This window comes from Nannobrachium achirus, assembly GCF_963921795.1.
Source record: "Nannobrachium achirus genome assembly, chromosome: 1".
Lineage (NCBI taxonomy): Eukaryota > Metazoa > Chordata > Actinopteri > Myctophiformes > Myctophidae > Nannobrachium > Nannobrachium achirus.
The window spans coordinates 51,435,034-51,455,524 of NC_137810.1; the positions used below are offsets into that span (position 1 = coordinate 51,435,034).

At 44.5% G+C, this 20,491-nt stretch overlaps 1 protein-coding gene across 1 annotated transcript in view; it reads right to left on the bottom strand.

The window, feature by feature from the left end:
* The window catches only part of colgalt2b (collagen beta(1-O)galactosyltransferase 2b), a gene marked incomplete at its 3' end in the record, with an annotated part of 54,291 nt that overhangs the window by 7,004 nt on the left and 26,796 nt on the right, over positions 1–20,491 (bottom strand). Inside the window, exons 2-11 of the mRNA XM_080748876.1 lie at positions 16,400–16,510; positions 14,434–14,551; positions 13,308–13,442; positions 11,121–11,325; positions 8,751–8,870; positions 7,188–7,264; positions 5,914–6,020; positions 3,447–3,579; positions 2,581–2,708; positions 1,356–1,562 (exon numbers count right to left, since the gene is read on the bottom strand). Of these exons, the coding sequence (XP_080605002.1) occupies positions 1,356–1,562; positions 2,581–2,708; positions 3,447–3,579; positions 5,914–6,020; positions 7,188–7,264; positions 8,751–8,870; positions 11,121–11,325; positions 13,308–13,442; positions 14,434–14,551; positions 16,400–16,473 (1,304 nt within the window). The 5' untranslated portion in view covers positions 16,474–16,510. The remainder of the gene's footprint in view (positions 1–1,355; positions 1,563–2,580; positions 2,709–3,446; positions 3,580–5,913; positions 6,021–7,187; positions 7,265–8,750; positions 8,871–11,120; positions 11,326–13,307; positions 13,443–14,433; positions 14,552–16,399; positions 16,511–20,491) is intronic.

Below are 20,491 nucleotides of genomic sequence, written 5' to 3' on the forward strand. Positions count from 1 at the left end.
TCTGGCCCTGCAGTGCCTATACTGTGTGGTGCCCCTGCGCTGCCTACAGGCCAACATTTGGGAAAAAATTGTAAACATTTTGGGATTATGAGAAGTAGAGACACATCTGAAGGTGGAAAAGTAGATGGTCAGCAAGGCATTTGCGTTATTGATTTTTGTATTATGTTTTTTAGACAATTGAACAACTGCTGAACGTTGAGTCACAGATGGACATACACACACTTTTGTGGTACGCATTCTGATTAGGTAGTGAGATATTCATCTTGTATTGTTGTCGAGTTTCTTTTCTCCCTGCTCCATGCTCCTTTTTATGAATAATAACAAAATGATGGAGCTTATTAAAAATAAATCTTCTTTAGACATCTTGTAAAACAGGGATGTGACAATAAAGTTGATTCTTGTTTCAGAGAATGTAATTGTAGACAGTCATAATAAAACACATTTTAAATTTGTGTTTGTTTGTTTGTTTGTTTGTTTGTTTTGGCCATTGGATTAGCATTTAGCAGGAATATGATCGGGCAAGTGTCCAACACTTGCTCACAAGTATCCTATTGGGTTCACTTAAGGGGAACACACACTGGACGCGGAGGCGGCTTAAAGGAGTAGTTCACCTCCAAAATGACTTTTTTTCTATTGATTACTCATGCCATGGAGAGTAGAGTTCAATAATATTTTTTGTTTTTTGTCACATTCCTAAGACAAAAATTTGATTCGACGAAATTTGCCCCCATTGATTCCGGATGGTGACCCGTTTCGAAACAGGTCACCATCCGGAACGAATGGGGGTACATTTAATGTTATCACATTTTTGTCTTAGGAATGCGACAAAACACAAAAAATATTATTGAACTCTACTCTCCATGGCGTGACTAGTCAATAGAAAAAAAGTCATTTTGGGGGTGAACTACTCCTTTATGGGGAACACACACTGGACGCGGAGGCGGCGCGGAAGCGGCGCGTCAAAACATACAGCCCCATTATTTTCAATGAACTAACCCACACCGGCGCCGTCAGACGCGCGCAGCCGCGGGCCACAGAGCTTTTGTAACGGTAGAGAAGGCCACGTTTTAAACATGAAGGTGATTTAAAAGTTAGATTAGGAGAAAACTGCATGTTTGTGCAGCAGCGTTACAGGGAAGTGAATCAGGGAGACAGACTTCCCAGTCACGTGATCTCGCGCTGCATTTCGGGAAATGGAGTGTGTACAGTATAGTTTACTGTACAATGTGTCAAACGCGTCAACGGGCACACGGACACATCAAAGAGTTTGGCGTGTTGACACGTTGTGGACCTCTAATGAGTTAAGTATATCCAGGCAACCGACAGAACAGGAGTGGATGGATGCTAATACTAACTTGGGGTGCTTGTCGAACATGACAGGCAGGTACTCGTCCACCGGCAGCATCCTGCCTAAGGGCTGAGCGTCCAGCAGCTTCCTGGCGCCCTGCTGTGACAGCGCGTAGCCCAGCGTCCAATAGGAGTAGTCGGCCTCCACCAGGTTGTTCACTCCTTCCACCGAGCGCTCTGGCTGACTCAACTGCATGCGCTTACGCCCCATGTAGCTGCCAGGAGGGGACAGAGACGGAGACAAAGAGAGACAGACAGACAGAGAGAGAGAGAGAGAGAGAGGGAGAGAGAGGAGGGACAGAAGGGAGAGGAAAGCTGGTCAAATAGTAGCCTGGTAAACCATGATCTCAGTTGCGTGAATCAGTGGTTCCCAAACCTTTTAGCTCGTGACCCAAAAAATAAATCGGACATTTGTCCGGGACCCAAACTAGCTTTTTTGGGAATGTTTTTTGAAAATGTTTTGAAATAATAATAATTAAAAACAAAATGATGGAAACCAAAAATTAAGGGACCTATAAAAATCTGTCTGCGACCCAGTGCCTGGGAACCAGTGGTGTGAATTAACAGCTCTGGGTATGTGCAGAAACCGAAAAAATGGAAGCGCCAATTAGTCTGTCATGACTAAGCGCAGACGTTGATTGGCAATTCCACTTTTAGGTTTCTGTGAAACGCCCAGCAAGCACTTGGGGCCAGACCGGTCTGCAGAAGACACATGATGATCACGTGACTGAGATGGTTTACCACCAGGCTATAGTCAAATTGATGATCCACTTTAGAAATGGAAACTGGCACTCATCTAAATGTAAATGTATGTCTTAGAAAAACAGGAAAAAAAACAGGGAAAGAGTTGGGGAGTGAAATGCAGCAAAGGTGCGACAGGCTCAGGAATCAAACCCATGCAGGTTGCATGGGTTTGTCAGGCTGCATCAGAGCCTATATATGGTACGTACCTTAACCACTCGGCCATCTCCACCCCAAATGTAAACATTTTCAACAAGTAACAAAACTTTGTTTATCTAACTGTCTTGGCCAGGGGATGGAGGTAGTTAAAACTGTTAAGGTTCAACATGCGTTCAACATGTGTGTGCGTGAAGGTGTGTGCTCGTGGATGTATTTATTGTGTGTGTGTGTGTGTGTGTGTGTGTGTGTGTGTGCCTGTGTGTGTGTGTGTGTGCGTGCGTGCGTGCGTGCGTGCGTGCGTGCGTGCGTGCGTGTACATATGTGTGTTCTTACATGAGGTCCCAGTCCAGCTGGACCTTCTCCACCTCCTCCATGATGATCTGTATCCTCCTCTTGAACCTGGGCTCAAACCTCACGTCATCCTCCAGGACCAGCACCTTCTGGAGGCCCCGCTCCACCATCTGCCCAGCAACACACACAGAAACCTCTTATCTCCATATTGTAACTTTTGTTAGTTTCTCTCTTTCTGATTTTTTTTTGTGTGTAAATTAACGCCCTACTTGATCATACTACTTGCTGCGTCACACAAAAGTATCGCTGCCGCATTTTGAGCTTTAAATCCTTAAAAGTATTTGGACATTTGGAGGTCTCAACCAGACGGACACGATAGGCTAAATAAAGATTAGCATGGTGAAACTGATATCTACCAGGTCATGAGGTAGTGCTAGATCACTAAATGTGCCAGGATTAGCCAGGATGATGATGATTTTAGATGGCTGGCAATAATTCATTGTTTTTGCCACTGTTGGCTTTCTGCTTATACGCCAACGATGGCAGCAAGCTGAGCAGCAAGTTTGACGCCCTGTGTGAAAGGCCGATTAGGCCACATTTTCCAGTTGCAAACATGTAAAAATGTAATGGTCATATAATATTGCCACGAAACTCTAGGAGGGCTTTTGTTACAGTCTTTGTTTTTTATATATTTGGGGCCTTTCTGTTTTAATTGATAGTACACAGTAGAGAGAGAGACAGGGAGTGACACGCAGCAATGGTCGTTGGCCTCAGGAATTGAACCCGCAATTCGCCGACAGGCTGCATTAGAGCCTATGTACGTGGTATATACCTTAACAACTAGCCCAACGGCACCCCCAAAGTCTTGTTTCTAAACTGTTTTCATGACAAGTCTTCTCTGTCCTTACCTGTACCCATGTGGAGTGGTGGCTGAGGAAACACCCAATCTCCCCTCTGGTCAGTACTCTGCCAGAGTAAGGATCCTTATAACCAGGCATCATCTCTATTCCCAGCGCCTGAAGTTGGGATGTGTTCAGTGCTCTGACAGGGACGAACACAGAGACAAGAGAGGGAATAGAAATTCATTCATGTAGCTGTAGTAGTAGTATCTTCATCCAACAACTATTGTCCAACGAAAACACATTTTCTGGCAGTGAAAAAAGAAAAGCGCTTGCCAAGTCAAACTTGGCAACAACGACTGTGATACACTAGCCCCCAAAAGCTGGTAGTGAGATTAGGAAAGCCTCACCAGTGGATTAAAGTAAGACACTCAAGGTACTGCTGTTAAGGTATAAAACAAGCTTATCTATCTATAAATTCACAGAATCTGTGAGTGTGTGTGTGTGTGTGCGCGCGGCCGCGCGCGTCTGCCTGTCCCGGGGATAACTCAGGCACTGTCTGACCTATCGTGTAAGTACCGAGCTGGGTACCCTGACAACAAGCGATTGATTTATTGATTGATTGATAGAATGATCAATTGAATGATTGAATCGATTGATTGAATATTTTATTAAACAGAAATGCAAACTGCACGAGTACAGTAATACACTTTGTCTAAAGGATCATTCCATTAGGGTCCAATATATTCAATTCATAAACATGACGTAAAAAAATAACACAAAGACTCAATATCATCACAAATATAAAACACATCGCTCTATTTTGATTGTCCATATATTGTTTGAAGTAACAGCTCTTATGCCTTAACTTAAAGGCCTGTCCATACCGTCTCTACACAACTACACAATGACTTCACTCGCATCTTCTGAAAAGCATTAAACCGAATTAGAGTTCGGAAAGCTGCACGCCGCAAAGTCAAAACTCTCTGGCGAAAAGTTTTGTGGTCGGAGACAGTATGGACAGGCCTTTAAGTTAAGGCATAAGTGCTGGTACTTAAGAAATCAAAATACAGCCCATATTATGTACAGTGTAGGGATTATCTCCCACTTTAGCCTCAGTGATCAACATTTCTTTAAGGGATGGGGTCAGGACATTCCACACTTGGGTGGCAGTGCTGTAGGAGGGAGATGAGAATTTACCCATGTTTGTTTTATAGGTGGGTGGTACCAGATCCTTGTTGTCGTTCCCTCTAGTATTGAAGCTGTGGGTGTCACCCACTTTCTATAGGTATTTAGTCGGATATGCGGGTATTGAGGGCATTGAGGACAAAGTCGCATTGACTATTTTGAAAGCCAATCCCATTTGTAATTGCTTGTCCTCTACTGTGAGCCATCCAAGCTAGCAAAATGGGTTGGATAAAGGTGGGTCATGGGCCCCAGGCCGAGAAGTACAACAAAGTACATCGGCTACTGAATAAACGGGTGAGGCATGTATTCCCAACTTGCATCGTTTTCAAATTAATCATTCCCGTGTTCAGTAGGCTGTTGTGCACATACATGTAATAAATCAACATGAGGGAAGAGGCTAAAAAGGGCCTCAATTATTTGTCAGTAAAACAACATCAACAACAACAAAACATAATTTAGCGGCTTAAGAAGCTGAACCACTATTTTGTATTGTGGGGGAAAAGCTTTCGCTGAAAATAGCCGCAGTTCCAATGTGTTGTGAGCTTGTCGATCGGCTATTTTCAGCAATAATTCCCCCACAATAACATCAAAGGGAAAGTAGCCCTGAGGGACTCCGGTCAACCATATAGGGTTTAATCACAGCTGTTTGCGTTTTTGGTGTCCAAATTATGTTTAATTTATTTTAGACATAGTCTAGTTACGACTAAGCCTATAGAACTAAAGACTTTATCCACGCAGTGTGGAGTGTGTGTGCGAGAGAGAGAGAGAGAGAGAGAGAGAGAGAGAGAGAGACAGCGGCTGAGAGAGTAATAGTGACATACTAGAGAGAGATTGAGAGAGTCATAGACATAGTGACATACTAGAGCAGGGGTCTTCAACAGAGGGTTCGGGACCCCTAGGGGGTCCTCAGAGTTACTACAGGGGGGACGCCAAATCTTTGTGTGGTAGGATCATGTTTGTCACATTAACCATTTGAACCCTAGAATCCCTATTCTGAGTTGAAGATTAGCCAAAAACAGCAGATGTACAAGGCGTTGTAGATCTGCTATTTTTTGGCGCAGAGGATTGGTGTAGGAAAAGAAGAGCAGACTAGTAGTACAGTAGGTATTGACAATGTTAAATGTATGAAAATACACATTAATCCAACCTACACAGTTGATACTGTGCTGTCAAACAAGTCTAAGCTGTATAAGAAATCCATGAACATCTGCAACACAATTTTATACGATATGTAGTGGGGGTCACTGCTTCATCTCTCTCTCAACAAAGGGGTCCTTAGCCTGAAAACGTTGAAGACCCCTGTACTAGACAGAGAGAGAGAGGGGTAGAGAGAGGTAGAGAGACATACTTGCCATCCACAGCGTCTGTGAGTGTGGCCTGCAGACCCAGGGAGGACATGGTGTTCAACATGCGGCTCCTTCTGTCCAGACGACGCTTCAGGTTGATCAGGAAGACCTGTTCATTAGGACAGAAACACAGGAGGAGAAAGAATGAACAGAGTGTAGCAGGAAAAAGTAGATACAGCGACATTTCAATAAATGTAAATAGTGATTCATGTAAAAGAAGAGCCTTAAAGCGGCACTGGGGGGGGGGGGGATAGGGGGGGGACTCTCCATTCCGACATGTCGCCACTCCGACAGTGACTTCTTATTGTCGGAGTGGCAACACTTCCATAGAGGTTAAGGTTAGGGTATGGGTAAGATATAGGGTTAGTGTCGGAATGGAGACATGTCGGAAAGGAGACATGTTGGAATGGAGGGATGCACTCAGCGGCACTACAGGTGATTTAGTTTTTTTAATGAATCAAATGTCTGTATGGCAGAGGATGCTAATACAATATAATTTATAAATTGTGGTGGTTGTATTTTGCCTCCCTGCTCTTCTATTGAGACATTTAGATCATGTCAAAGGTCACGTCTCAACTAGACACAGGATCTGACACGAATTTTGACCTATTGGTCGGAGATTGAATTCATCCCCCTAGCAAGCAGGCAAGCGCTATTAACTCAATGGTAAACATATGTTTTGCGAAGGAAACCGGGTTCAAATTGGTGGTAGAAGAGATACGTTACATAGAGCAGCTTTTAAATAATTGTGATCGAAAACATCTTTGTTGCATTGAAGTTGATTGAACCTAGTATTTTTCTAGTCTACTTTGCAGAGTGCTTTCAGACGGCCAAGTCATTTGCCGTTGTGAGAACAAAGGCTGAAGGAGGGCAGGAAACAAAACACGGACGTCGGATATAGAATAAAAGAGGATTTCGACAGTGACAGGCTGACGTGCTTATTACCGTCTCTGCCCTATGAATTCCTGTCATCATGGGACAATTAGGGAGGCTATTGAGAGACTGCAACGCAAAACAAACAATAACACAAAAGACAAATCCAAAGCAAAAGGAAGACGGAGCCAATGAGGATGGAGGTGAGGGTGAGAGGGCGGGGGGGGGGGGGGACAAAAGTGGAAGGAAGGAGACTGCGACAGAGGCAGGAAGTGGGAGTGGCCGGCTAAAGTACAGTAAATATACAGACAGAGAGAGAGAGAGAGAAGTACGATGGGAGAGTTGGCAAGCCAAGCCTTTATTTCCCTGGACAGACCAGGACTTACAGGCTCTCAGAACTCACCTCATCGAAACCTATCTTTTCCAGCCGTGCTGGCGGAATGTGCAGGTACTGAGAAGGCTCGATATCATCATGGTCGACTGTTGGCAAGAGAAAAGAGAGAGGAGGACGGACGGTTAAAAATAGCAGGACGGGACACAGAATTACAGTAGTTCTTTCTGGACCGTAGAGGTTTATTTACAAATCTCTTAAAGTGGGGAGAGGAATGATTATAAAGAGGCCTTTGGGAGGGTTGGAAACACTCAGGGAAGAGGGGATGATACAGTGAAAAGGAGCAATAGCTAGGCCAGCTATTGCCTCGACCACATGAATGTGGCAGGTTTGATTGTACAGGTATGTTGCAAGTCCTCCCTCTGCCCCTCTCCCTTCAGTCACCCTCACACCCGTTTATACTTAGATGCGTGCTGGCATCACACACAGAAAATAGCTCATATCTCAGGGGTCCTCAATGATTTTCAGGCCAAGGACCCCTTAGCCGAGAGAGAGAGATGAAGCAGGGATTCCCACTACTGTACTGTACATATCGTCGTTGTCGGGTGAAAACCTTGTATGTCCAAAACCGTTCGGTTTGCATTTATCATTTTAAAAATGATTTAAACTAGTGATCTACAAGCACACAACGCCTCGCACCGCGAGGCGTTGTGTGCTTGTAGATCTGCTGTTTTCACTACTTTTGTGCGACGGCCTTGTATGATGAAGCAGGGCTTTACTTTGCAAAAGAACGTACAAATTTGTAACTTGGAGATACAAGGTTTCTGCCCGACAACGACAATATGGTATAATATTGTGTTGCAGATTACACTTTTCATAGATTTCATAGATGGCTTCATAGACGTGTTGGATTCGTGTTAATGTGTATTTTCAGACATTTAACCACTTACTGACCTTTCACTCTGTACTTCATCTGCTCTTTTTTCCCTCCCCACCAAACTTTGCCAAAAGTAGCCAATCTACAAGCCGTTTCAAGCTTGTAGATCTGTTATTTTTAGCTAATGTTCCCCTCAAATAGGATGCTAGGGTTCAAGTGCATGGTTAATGTAAAACTCTGAGGACCCTGTAGCTGCTATTCGTACATGAACTTGTACAGTATGTAGATTGGCTATTCTTGTATGTAACACAGCAACAGAGTAAGTAGGTTGAAAGAGGACAACATAATAGAACTCAGCCACGAGGGAAGCAATGGAGAAAATATATAAACATCTTAAACTAAGTATCAAGTCATGAGTGTAGTAACTGTGCTCAATATGTACCTCTAGACTTGAATACATGCAGTAAATGTGATCTACAAGCTCAAAACGACTCGTTTCGAGCTTGCAGATCTGCTACTTTTGATGCTTTTGTGTGACGCTCACGCTGTGGTAGGATGAAGTAGGGAATTCATTTACGAAAACTCACAAAAGGTTAGAATATGGAGGTTTCTGCTCGACAGCAACAAAATGTCAAACAATCATACACATGTGCTGTGTGTACAGTAGATGTGGACACACGTTGGGTGTGTGTGTGCGTGCGTGCGTGTGCGAGCGTGCGTGTGTGCGTGCGTGCATGTGTGCGTGCATGATAACTTACTCATAGCCTCAGTAATGGTGTGTATAAACCCCTCGGCCTCGTCGTCGACGGTCTGCGTGGCCTTCAGTGGAACGGGCAGGAAGCCATAGTGTTCTCTGTTGCACACGTACATCTGCACCTCTGTGAGAGCACGCACACATGCACACGCACACACACACACACACACACACACACACACACACACACACACACACACACACACACACACACACACACACACACACACACACACGCAGAGGGAGTAAGAGAGAGCTCTGTAAACAGTAACACAACCTCTCGACATAAACATTTCCAAACAAACATACATGCATTGCACAATGCTCACCTAAAAAATCTCACGTTCCACATAAAAAGCTCTCTGAGCCGACACACGTTGACACGGCTACAGCAAAACAAATACAAAACTCAAAGAACGTGTTTCGAGCTTGTCAATCAGCTACTTTTGATGTTTTTTTTTATTTGAATCCTGAAAAGTACGAGTTTTGAACATACCGGTACAATGATATGAGGTTTCCACCTGACAGAGACGAGACAGTGGTTCCCGAACATTTTAGCTCGAGACCCGAAAGAGAAATTTGATGCCTCCCCGGGACCCAAACTAGTGAAAATAGCCACGGTATACAGGTTTAAATGGTTGATGGGTGGACCTGTGTTGTTCATCCTGAATGTTCTATCAACACTACCCAAGCTTTCTTCACTTACACAAGATGCAATGCATCAAATGTCAGCCAAATCCATAATATTTGGAAGTACTTGATACTATGCATGAACATGTATTTGCGTGTGTGGTCGGTAGTGTTTGTGTGTGAGTGAAGAGCGGGAGAGTAAGCACAAGGGATTACTCGCATGTGTGTTTACTGCTTACCATGTATGTGTTTTGTGTGGTTTGTGCTTTGTAAGTGTTCAACACACCACTCACTCTTCAAAGGTATGTAATGGTTTGCTTAATGGTTCTGTTTGTTCCATGTCAATCGTTACAAACATCGTATACACATGGCCGCACGTGCGAGCGGCCGCGCGCACACGCACGCACGCGCGCACACACACACACACACACACACACACACACACACACACACACACACACACACACACACACACACACACACACACACACACACACACACACACACACTAAAGGAATGAAGAGCACACACGGAATCCGGCCATAAAGACGCACATGGAGCCTATTATCTTCACTCTTCCTCATCTGCCTTAATCTCACACATGCTCATAGGCTATGAAACAAGCCAGCATTGTTCTAGCACTGCAAACACAAAAGCCTGATTGTTACACACAGAGATATCAAGAGTTATTATAGGGGCCATGATGTTGGATGGAGGAGCGCTTTGGATATCATGTCCAGAGGGCTCGCATGCATTGTTTGTTGCACTGGTTTTCAAACTTTTTCATGTCAAGGACCCCCAAACAGTGTTAATTTTGAAAACACATTCTGATTTAGTCTAACCTGGCGTAGCCAGGCTTACTCATCTGCGAAGAGAAAAGCCTGGTCATGACATAAGGCAGAGAGTGGTTTTTCACAGTGCAGTGTTCCTGCAAACGTATTCCCCGCTGGAGAGAAAATCTGTTCTACTTCTCCCGCTCCTTGGGTTGAGCTCGCAATAAACAATATCCGAACAAAACATGTATTCTGACAAAGTTACACCTATTAAGAGCGAGTCAAGAGCTACAATCTATTTTAGTTTGTTTCGCTTGGTGATGTACTGTAAACAGACCTGCACTGCATGAAGTAATGCAGCACTTCCACCACAACCTCTGTCACATCGCACAGCGCAGGTCCAGCCCAGCGTAGATTTAGTCTTAGTGTGTGACTTCCTGTCCGCTCTACTTCCTGTCACAGCATTTGTTTACATAATCACCATGGCAGCGTACAGGCTCCACTGCGCTCCACTGCTGTCGGCTTTGCAGCGTCAGTCGTTACATCACACATTTTGCGGTTTCCCTGTAACTCGCCCGTTTAGATGGAAGCGCAAGGAGGATCGTTTCACAGATTTTCACTGAAACGAAAGGCTTTTGCACCCCTACAGCGGCAGGTGCTGTCGAGGAGAGACCAAACAATGGTCGGTAAACTGAAAGGGCAAAAACTCCACGCACACCGTCTTCAAATGCAAAAAGGGGAATTTAATAAAGAGATGCAACGTTTCGGTATTTAAACCTTCATCAGGCAAACTTTTGTACAGAGTGTGAGAGACCTTCTTTAAAGGCTGACAGATTTTCACTGAAGATTTCGGATATACTACCCCCGAAAATGAACGGAAGGCATATCTGACATTTCATTTTGCGTGATTTCTCGTGGAAGCGGCATTGTTTAAACGCCTTAAACACCTAATGTGAGCCTCTCAGTCTCACCTGCCTGCCGGGCTGAGAAGGCGAACACCATGATGTCGTCGAAGGCCCAGCTGTAGTCGGGGTGAGGAGGGTAGAAGGTCAGGTCTCTGCTGCCGTCGCGACGCAGGTCCAGCAGGAAGGTGCTGTGCACCATGGGGACGCCGTAGCAACCCAGACGCTTCCACTCCCTGATGGGCTGGTAGTCTGGGGTCCGCTTGTAGTAGCCCTGAGAAGGATGGAGAGTAGGGATGGGACGATGAGCGATATTATCGTTTTTCGTGATAAAAAAAAATCACAATAATCGTATCGTGGAGAATTAATTTATTGTGATATCGTCCTCCGTCATGCATGGGATCAATTCACCTTTTATTTGCCGAGCTGCATATCCGGTACCATTTAAACCCTCTATAATTGGTAAAAAGGTACTTATAATATACGTACTTGATACAGTCTTTTTTTCACTCTCTATCAAATGTCTTTGCCAAAAAATAGCCGATCTACAAGCTTGTAGATCTGCTATTTTTTGGCAAATGTTCCGCCCCAGGGTAATGGATTTTGATTATCGCGATAATATCGCATATCACGATTTCTTTTGTCACAATAATCGTGATATGACATTTTCATATCGTCCCATCCCTAATGGAGAGTGACATTGGCGTGTGTGTGTGCCAACTGCTGACACACTTACAAAGATAAGTAAATGATGTGAAGGACCACTGACGCGATTATTTTTCATAATCGTCATAATCGTTTCCTTGTTGAAAAAGGTTCATATATATATATTTTTTAACTCATACAGTGCCATCCGGCCACAAGGGGTGCTAGAGTGCCAGAAATTTCTCCATTGACCTTCTTCATAGCTTTCGTCGACCCTCTCCCAACTGGCTTGTGTTTTCATTCCGGTCAATCCTATGGGTGTCCAGAGGAGGAAGCTAGCTGACACGTAGCCAAAATGCTAACCCATTTAGAAGCCCGATCTAAAGCTATTTCAGCCGCAAAAAACTTTCTCTTTGGGTCTGGGGACACAATCCGGAGAAAATCCTGTCTAAAGATGTGATTTATTATTGGAGTGGGCGGCGCGATTCGGCCGTTAGCGCGAATACGGCCCGTGGATGGCCGAGTCTAAGTCCCGGCCAAGGATGGACGTCTAGACCGGGGCTTCGTTGAGGCCTCCGATAAAATAATTCATTTTATTAAATATCCCGGACATGTTCGGGATAGGCACCCTGGAATACGTCGCGCCGCCTACAATGAACATTTGGTGAACATTGGGGGGGGTCTAAACTTTATTTTAAACCATTTTCAATGGAATAAATCGTCGGAGCATCTAGCGTCTCTCGTTGGTGAGCGCTGGGCGAGCCGGGACCACCCACGTTGCTCCAAGCAGCTCGGGGTAAGTAAAATAGCAAATAAAAAAATGTTTTTGATCCCGAATATCCCGAACTAGTTCGGGATAGGCACTAAAAGGGTTAAGTAAAAAATATTGGAAATAGCAGATCTACAAGTTCACAACGCGTCGCATCGCGACGCGTTGTGAGCTTGTAGATCGGCTATTTCCACTATAAATGTTATTTTTTAAGTAGAAAGTTGTCAAATATGTCAGTAAATTCTTTGTGCATTTAGGTTATGTGTCATATCTGCCATGTGCAACTTCAAAGCCTAAAAGCCAAACAGAAATTCAAAGACACAATTAAATCGTTAATCGCAATTATTTGAGTGACAATTAATCGTCATGTAAAATGTCATATCGTGACAGCCCTAGGACCACTTCCCCCATTTTTTTCTTGTTCTTTTTCTTCTTTTATTTTTATATAATTGAAAGAACAATGGCTTGTATTTCTGCATGCTAACTTTCCAGTAAGAGAACGGCTGTAGTTTCTATTAGCCTGGAATCCCCATCGATGATGTCATTGGTAGGAGGGTTTCTGAACTGTCCACAGCCCACCAATGAGATGCAGAGTGAGCAGATGGAAATGTGCCATCTAATAATGAGCATTAGTGGATACTATATGAAGATGTTCCCAAAAAAATGAGTTAACACTGCATCACAATTATTTAATACTTTGGCTATTCCGAAATAGCAGATTGACATTTTGTGCAAATCTTAATCTGATTATATATATCAAATTTTTGCTTCAGGGGGTCCCGCGAACAAAATATTTGTAAGATAGGGGATCCGTGGCCAAATAAATGAAAAGGTGTGTTTACCTGCGGGGTGATGCCACACCAGAAGTTGGAGTAGAGAGAGCGAGACTCCATCATAGGAGCCACCAACGTGAGGTTCTCTGCCATCAACAAGTCCAACACACGTGGGTTGGTCAGCAGGTTGTCACTGTCTGCAAACTGGGGAGAGACGCTCACATGAGAAGAATTGACATATTTTAACAACTTTAACACTCATCATCGGCTTCGTGCTTGCAGATCTGCTGCTTTTCATGCTTTTGTTTGACACTGTAGCACAGGGTTCCCCAATAGGCGGCCCGCGGGCCATTTGCGGCCCGCGGGGGGCTACTGTCTGGCCCACACCAACCGCAGTAATAATGGTGGCATAAGAGCAGCAACAACTCTAGTATATCGTCTTTGTCGGGTGGAAAGCTTTTATCTCCAAAGTTTAAATCATTTTTAAAATGACAAATGCAAAATGAACGGTTTTGGACATACAAGATTTTCACCCGACAACGACGATATCTGAACTGTCGCTGGAGTAGCGGGAACGCCACTATGATGTGTACATTTAATTCTGTGTGATAGCTTTTGCATGTGGACCGGGCACATTTGGAGGTGGCGTGTGTGCAGTAGTAGCTTTTTAGACGGCATTCTTCTCTGCACTACTGCTTCTGGGAGGAAAGCCAATGATCACATACCAAAATTGAGAGGGAATTTGGAGACCCGTAAATGGATTGTTTGTTTGTTTGTTTGTTTTCTTTTTCTTTTTTATATACACCCAAATAAACTGAACTGAACGGATGAGAGACGGCGCCGTTTAATTAGACGACAGAGCTGGCCAGAGACGCTGCGAGAAGAAGGTGATTTAACCCAGAATGCTTATTTCTTTGTCTCGTTTCTTTGGGAGAAAAATAGCTTATAGCATGGTTATCATATCACACCTGCGTGAGCCTGATCTGTAATTGAAACCTAGACTCAATATGAGCTTATCTGAACGTGTACTGTCATTGGTTCTCAAAGTGGTGTCTGGGGACCAGGGGTCCTTGGGGGGGGGGGGGGGGGTAGGGGTCCATGGCCAAATACAATTTGGGCAGTCCTTGACATGAAAAGGTTTTAGAACCACTGGTGTGGAGTGTTATAGTAGACTGAGCCCTGCGTGTGTCTTTACCAGTATGTAATCTGCCCATCTCTCCCTGGCAGACTTCAGCGCCGCCTGTTTCAGCTTCATCACGTGGTTGAACCTGGAGGGAGGCCAGTGCTTCGCACCCCACTCGTCTGTATAGGACCTGGACAGAGAGGGACACTCATCACTACTGTACATGGTCTGCATGGAAGCTGATTGCAAAACAGCAACAGCAAACTGAAATTATGACTGCCCTCCCTCTAGTGTTGATTTTGACAGCAAATGTTTTTGTGAAAAAAATGTTTGGTCACAGTCTTTTGAATACATTTCCATTTAGTTTTAGTCACATTTTAGTCATCTTAAATGTTTTAGTCTAGTTTAAGTTGACTAAATATCATGAATATGATTTTAGTCAACTAAATCTACAGTTAATTTAGTCGACTAAAATGTATCTTAGCAGGCAGTGATGATGGCGTCGTAATGCCTGATTTATACTTAGCTGCATGCAGAAAATCAGCAGAGCTACAAGCTCACAATGCGACGCAATGTGACGCGCTGTGAGCTTGCAGATCTGCTATTTTCGTAACGTGACACCTGCGTGCAACCAAGCATAAAACGACTTGTCTTAGTTCTACTGGATCTCTTCTCCACTAGTGGTCCCGCCTTAACATTTTAGTCTAGTTTTTATTTGTTGACGAAATTGTCACCATATTTCATAGTTTTAGTCATCAAAGCTCAGTTTTTATTTCGTTTTTATTTTGTTTTCGCCAGTGAAAAAAAAAATGTCGTCATAGTTTTAGTTGACGAAATCAACACTGCCACCCTCTCAGCTTCCACATAACTAATCTTGTTCTGTTCCTATTAGTCTTCACACCTGATGCAAACCTCAGCCAGGTACCCATGGAATATGTGTTTCCAGGCCAGCTTTTCAATTGGTACAGAACATGGTACACGCTGTTCACACTAATCAAACAAACTGGATTTCTCAGATCCGGACCTGACCTCACGCACCCCAAAAAGGTTGACTCGAGTACGGTACGGTTCATGGGTAATTTGTGAGCAGTTTGCAGCATGTGCCCGCCCGGGTCCATTTGAAAAAGGGATTGTATGAACAAAGTGGAATCATAATTATTGTGGTTGTTCTATATACCGAGATATTGGTATATATATACAGTATCTCTGTACACACATGTTCAGCACTGGTGTGTTGATCGTGTGTTATTGCTTTGCTAGTCTCTCAAGAACAGACTAACTGAGCTCTAGTCTCTCGAGCTCCAGTCAAGTGAAAAGGACCTTTTCTTTGACGATGGCTAGCCAGATTGTTGCTTTGCTGACCAGGGGGCAAGAACACAATAAATGTAACTACGCCTTTTAGTTATTGGCCACCATTGAACCCCATCTGAAATGATTTGTGTCATTGCGTAACTTTGTGCCAGGCTGCGAGCTTGTACAGTACATCTGCTATTTTTGAACATTATTGAAAAATCAAACCTCGGTTCGAAGTGGAGCGGTGAATCTGAGCAGCTATACCCTGTGTGTGTTGCTAAATGCCTAAACTGTAAACTGTGCCTGTGAGTGAGTGGTGAGTGTGCCTGGCCTGCACAAAACAGCGCCCCTCCTTTAACTAGTGTGTTGTGTGTGGCCACTCAAGGTATTGCCAGGCTACGGACACGGCCAGCCAGCCAGCCAGCCAGCCACCCAGCCACCCAGCCAGGGACATACCCACGGACATACCTGTCTATTGGGGGCGCTTTCACCGCTCCAAAAATCGTGTTCAGACGGTGGTCCGCGGCCAAATATCCGGGCAACTGATTTTCCCCCTTGGGATAATAAAGGTATCTATCTATCTATCTATCTATCTAAATATATATACATTTAGGGGGTCTTTGGCACGAACATGTTTGAGAACCACTGATTCTGAAGGCATTTGTAGAATCATCCTTAAATGTTAAATGGGTTAAAATGATTCGTTTGATCTCACCGCCTATTTGGGGGTGTGACCTGAGCTTACCTTGGCTCATCCATGGGTCTCCACTCCACATAGTGGTAGATGTTCTGCACTCTCTTCAGCCAGTCTTTCAGCATGGCAGTGGTGTTGTCCACATTGTGGTCTGTTGCTGCCCTGAAACAACAGCAAATACAGCAGTCAGTCAGTCAGCCATTCAGACGAGCCACGCAGCAATTCAGTTCCTAGATTGTACAAAATGTAACCTTACGGGTCTATTTGGTTACATTTTTGACTCTCTTGAGTTAATGGTATTGTGTATTGCTCCTCCTCAGCTGAAGCAGCAGCAAAAACCTGCAAACGAGACATTCTTTGGGAACGAGACAGTCCAATATTGAGCATGACAGCACTGGCCTGTATTGCATGTTGTCCATTGGTGGACTAAGGCGGTGGTTCTCAAACTTTTACATTTCAGGCTTTCATTTTCAACCTCAAAATTACACCCAGTGGTTTCACTAGTTGGTGGCAGCTGTTTGGGTGTTACTCTGTGTAGTTAGTGACTGTCCTGTAACTCAAAGGTCAAGGCTCACAGCTGCCATGTGTTTCTGACAACAGTGCTTATTCCATAACTCCTCATTGCTGTGATTCACTCTGACTGAGACTCTGAATGTCAGTGCTCTCAAAAATGTATCAAGGACCCCCAAATTGATGTATTTTCCCATGGACACCCATTTGAAAAGGATTCTGTGGCTGCGAGGGACTCCCATAAGAGAAGATCAACATGATTTGTCAACATCTTTCAAAAATAGCAGATCTGCCATGAGCTTGTAGTTCTTTTCAGAAAGCAAGTTTGTCAATTTGCTGGTGACCCCCCGGAACGCCCTCAAGGACCCCTGGGGTTTCCTTACCCAACTACGTATCAGTATCAGTGAGATAAATAAATCACTGCAATTTACAATTATAATAAACTAATTGCTGTTTTTACTTGCAGCTTGGTTGTTAGGCTAACAAATCCATGATTTCAAAACCTGTCAAAACCTGGCAAGAAATGTGTCAACAAACTTGATGTTCCATGCCAACATCCTGACTGAAGGGCTGTCCATACTGTCTCCGACCACCAATCTTTTCGTCGGGAGAGTTCAGACTTTCCGACGTGCAGCTTTCCGAACTCTAATTCAGGACAATGCTTTTCAGAAGTTGCGAGTGACGTCATTTTTGTAGTTGAACCGGACCTTTCTGACGAAACGTGCGGTGGTCGGAGAGAGTATGGACAGGCCTTGATGCTACTGAGGCTGACCTGTTTACAAGAGACGAGATGTCCATGTGCACCCAGCAAGTGTACAAGCAGTCACTACACACATACACACTCACACACAAACACGGACGCACGCACGCATGTACACACGCACACACACGCACACCTCAGTGTGCAAGTTAGCGTAGAAGTGTTGCAGCTGCCTGTTTGTCACTCTTGTGGTTTGTACTCTCTGCCTCACCAATTCGGAGGTTTCCACTCCAGCAGCCAGGGCTGACTCAGAGTACACTATGTCTGTGTGTGTGTGTGTGTGTGTGTGTGTGTGTGTGTGCGTGCGTGTGTGTGTGTGTGTGTGTGTGTGTGTGTGTGTGTGTGTGTGTGTGTGTGCGTGCGTGTCTGTGTGTGTGTGTGTCTGTGTGTGTGTCTGTGTGTGTGTGTGTGTGTGTGTGTGTGTGTGTGTGTGCGCGCGTGTGCGTAATCTGCGTATACACACACTACAGCATGCTCATCACCGCTATACATCTGATCTCGCGGTATTGGAAGAAATAGATGTGAGCTCAAAATGAGCTTACAGAGGAAAGGTCGTTATACAGTGTGTAAAAGATCCCTGTGTACACACACACACACACACACACACACACACACACACACACACACACACACACACACACACACACACACACACACACACACACAAACATTGACATGGAGTTTTCCACTACTTTCTGTAATATTCCTTGCTGTACTCCCTCCAAAATCACACCCTACGTTGCTAACTAGAGTGAAACACACACACACACGCGCATGCACGCACGCACGCACGCACGCACGCACGCACGCACGCACACACACGCACGCACGCACGCAACACACAAAACCAAAAAAGACCACATGTTCAAACCTCATGTCAGTAAACAGTAAACATTCTCAGGTGGTTTCTATTATTAGTTTTGGGAATCTATGACCAAAACTTCTTACCTAGGGTTTGGAAGTCACTTTGGAAGTGACGTGGGCATGGGAAGTGGATAAATGTCACTTGATGATAAACGCGGGCGGTTCTCTCGGCTGGCTCCACGTATTCTATTGAAGTCAGTGGGCGCCGCCCCCGCTCAGCGTGCAGATCATGTGGAATCAACTGCTCCTCTATCCGTGGGCTTTGCTAGTTGCTTTTTCGCCCCCCTTCTTTGGTTTGGGAAGGGCGATATACGTGTCGGAAGGTATTTGGCCGGGCGGAGCCAGGCTGTCTGCACGTATTTTAACGAGGCTTTCTCCTCGTTAGATGTGGAATCGAGCGCCACAGCCCACCAGCCTTCCCTCATTTGTGCCTCGGCAAGTTTCGCCCTTCCTCGTTTGTGCTCGGCTCGTGCGAGCAGAGGCGAGCGATTCATTGCAGCAGAGGAGGAAAAAACGGTGAGTGGTTTAAACATGCTCAAGTTAACATTTCCCATTTGGCAATGCTTTAGATGACAAGTCGATACAGCGTACACAGTACACTATCGTTTTACTCACGTTCAGAGCGATTTTTTGGACTATAGAGACATTGACAGCCAAGAAAAATCCATCAGAAGGACTTCGCCGTCGGAAAGTTCACTTATTATTAAGCACTGCTGTGATATACGCAGTATACGGAGCTTCAGTAGCCTACCTCGCCTCATCTAAGCCTACTCCTGCCTCAAAACCTCTGGAATAAAACGGGACCCAATTTTGCTCTTTACTTTGACCACATATTCAGTCTACACTACACCAAATCTATTTTTGCCAATCTATGCAGTGCCACAAATCAACAAGCTCGCAATTGGGTTTGTTCCCCCTGGCATGATAGGATATAGAAGTCGGAGTTCAAGTGGTTTGTAATCAGAGTCAGATTAATATATTCCCCGCAAATTACACAAGCACTGGCTGAGATGGAGATCTGTCGAGTTACACAAGCATGAAATGAGATCGGAGATCTGTTTTTCTCTCCATTCAGAGTGGTGTTATTGCTTTAATGGTTACATTTACATATCTCTGCAAATCTCCCGTTTCATTGGTATAGAAAAATAGCAGATACACAAGCTCACAGACACACACGTGTGTGCATTTCATTTATAGAGCAGATCGCTCACACTGAACGCTCCGCCGTCACTCCTCCGTCCTCCCACACTTGTGGATGAAACCACGGCGAGAGTACTTGCAGATTTGCCCAAAAGACGCCGAAACGAAACGTCATTTAGCCAACAATGGAGCAAGGTAAATTAGTTAATAAAGAAGCGCAGAATTGACGAGTATCATCATGCACTTTGCAGCAATGTGTGTAACGGGTTGATGTCAGCAAAGAAAAGGTAGAACGCAATGCATGTTTTGACTCAGGGGCGTCAATTGGGTATGGCAGGGGTATGCAGCTGCCATACCCTGGGCCCAGGGGGGAAGATAAAAGTTAGTTCTGAATAAATATGAATCCATGAATGTCTCTTTGTCTATCTGTGCTGGTTACTATGTTGGTAAATTACAGTAAAATAACTACAAATGCAAAGTTTAACAAAATGGACACTTTAACAAGGTATTATGCAGATTACCCCCCCCCCCCCGGACCCCCCTGCGGCTTAACACTTTAAGAAAACAACAAGCACCCAAAACTTTCTATCAAAAAACATTTGATTCTAGTTATTACAGTACAACACTCCTCAGTTACCTGCAGAGTGCAGACGCACACATTAGCCGGCCATCAGGGACAGACAGACACAGCAGCTGGTCTGAAGGAGCCACAGGTTAATAACAGTCCTGCACACATGTTTCATAACATGAAGTGTGTCTGTGTTACTGTTTACAGCAACGTGAGTGCTGTTTTATGTGACTTTCAAGTGTATGCTTAAGCATGTGTCTGGTCTTGAAGTGTTTGTGTGTGCATGTGCCTATGTATGCAT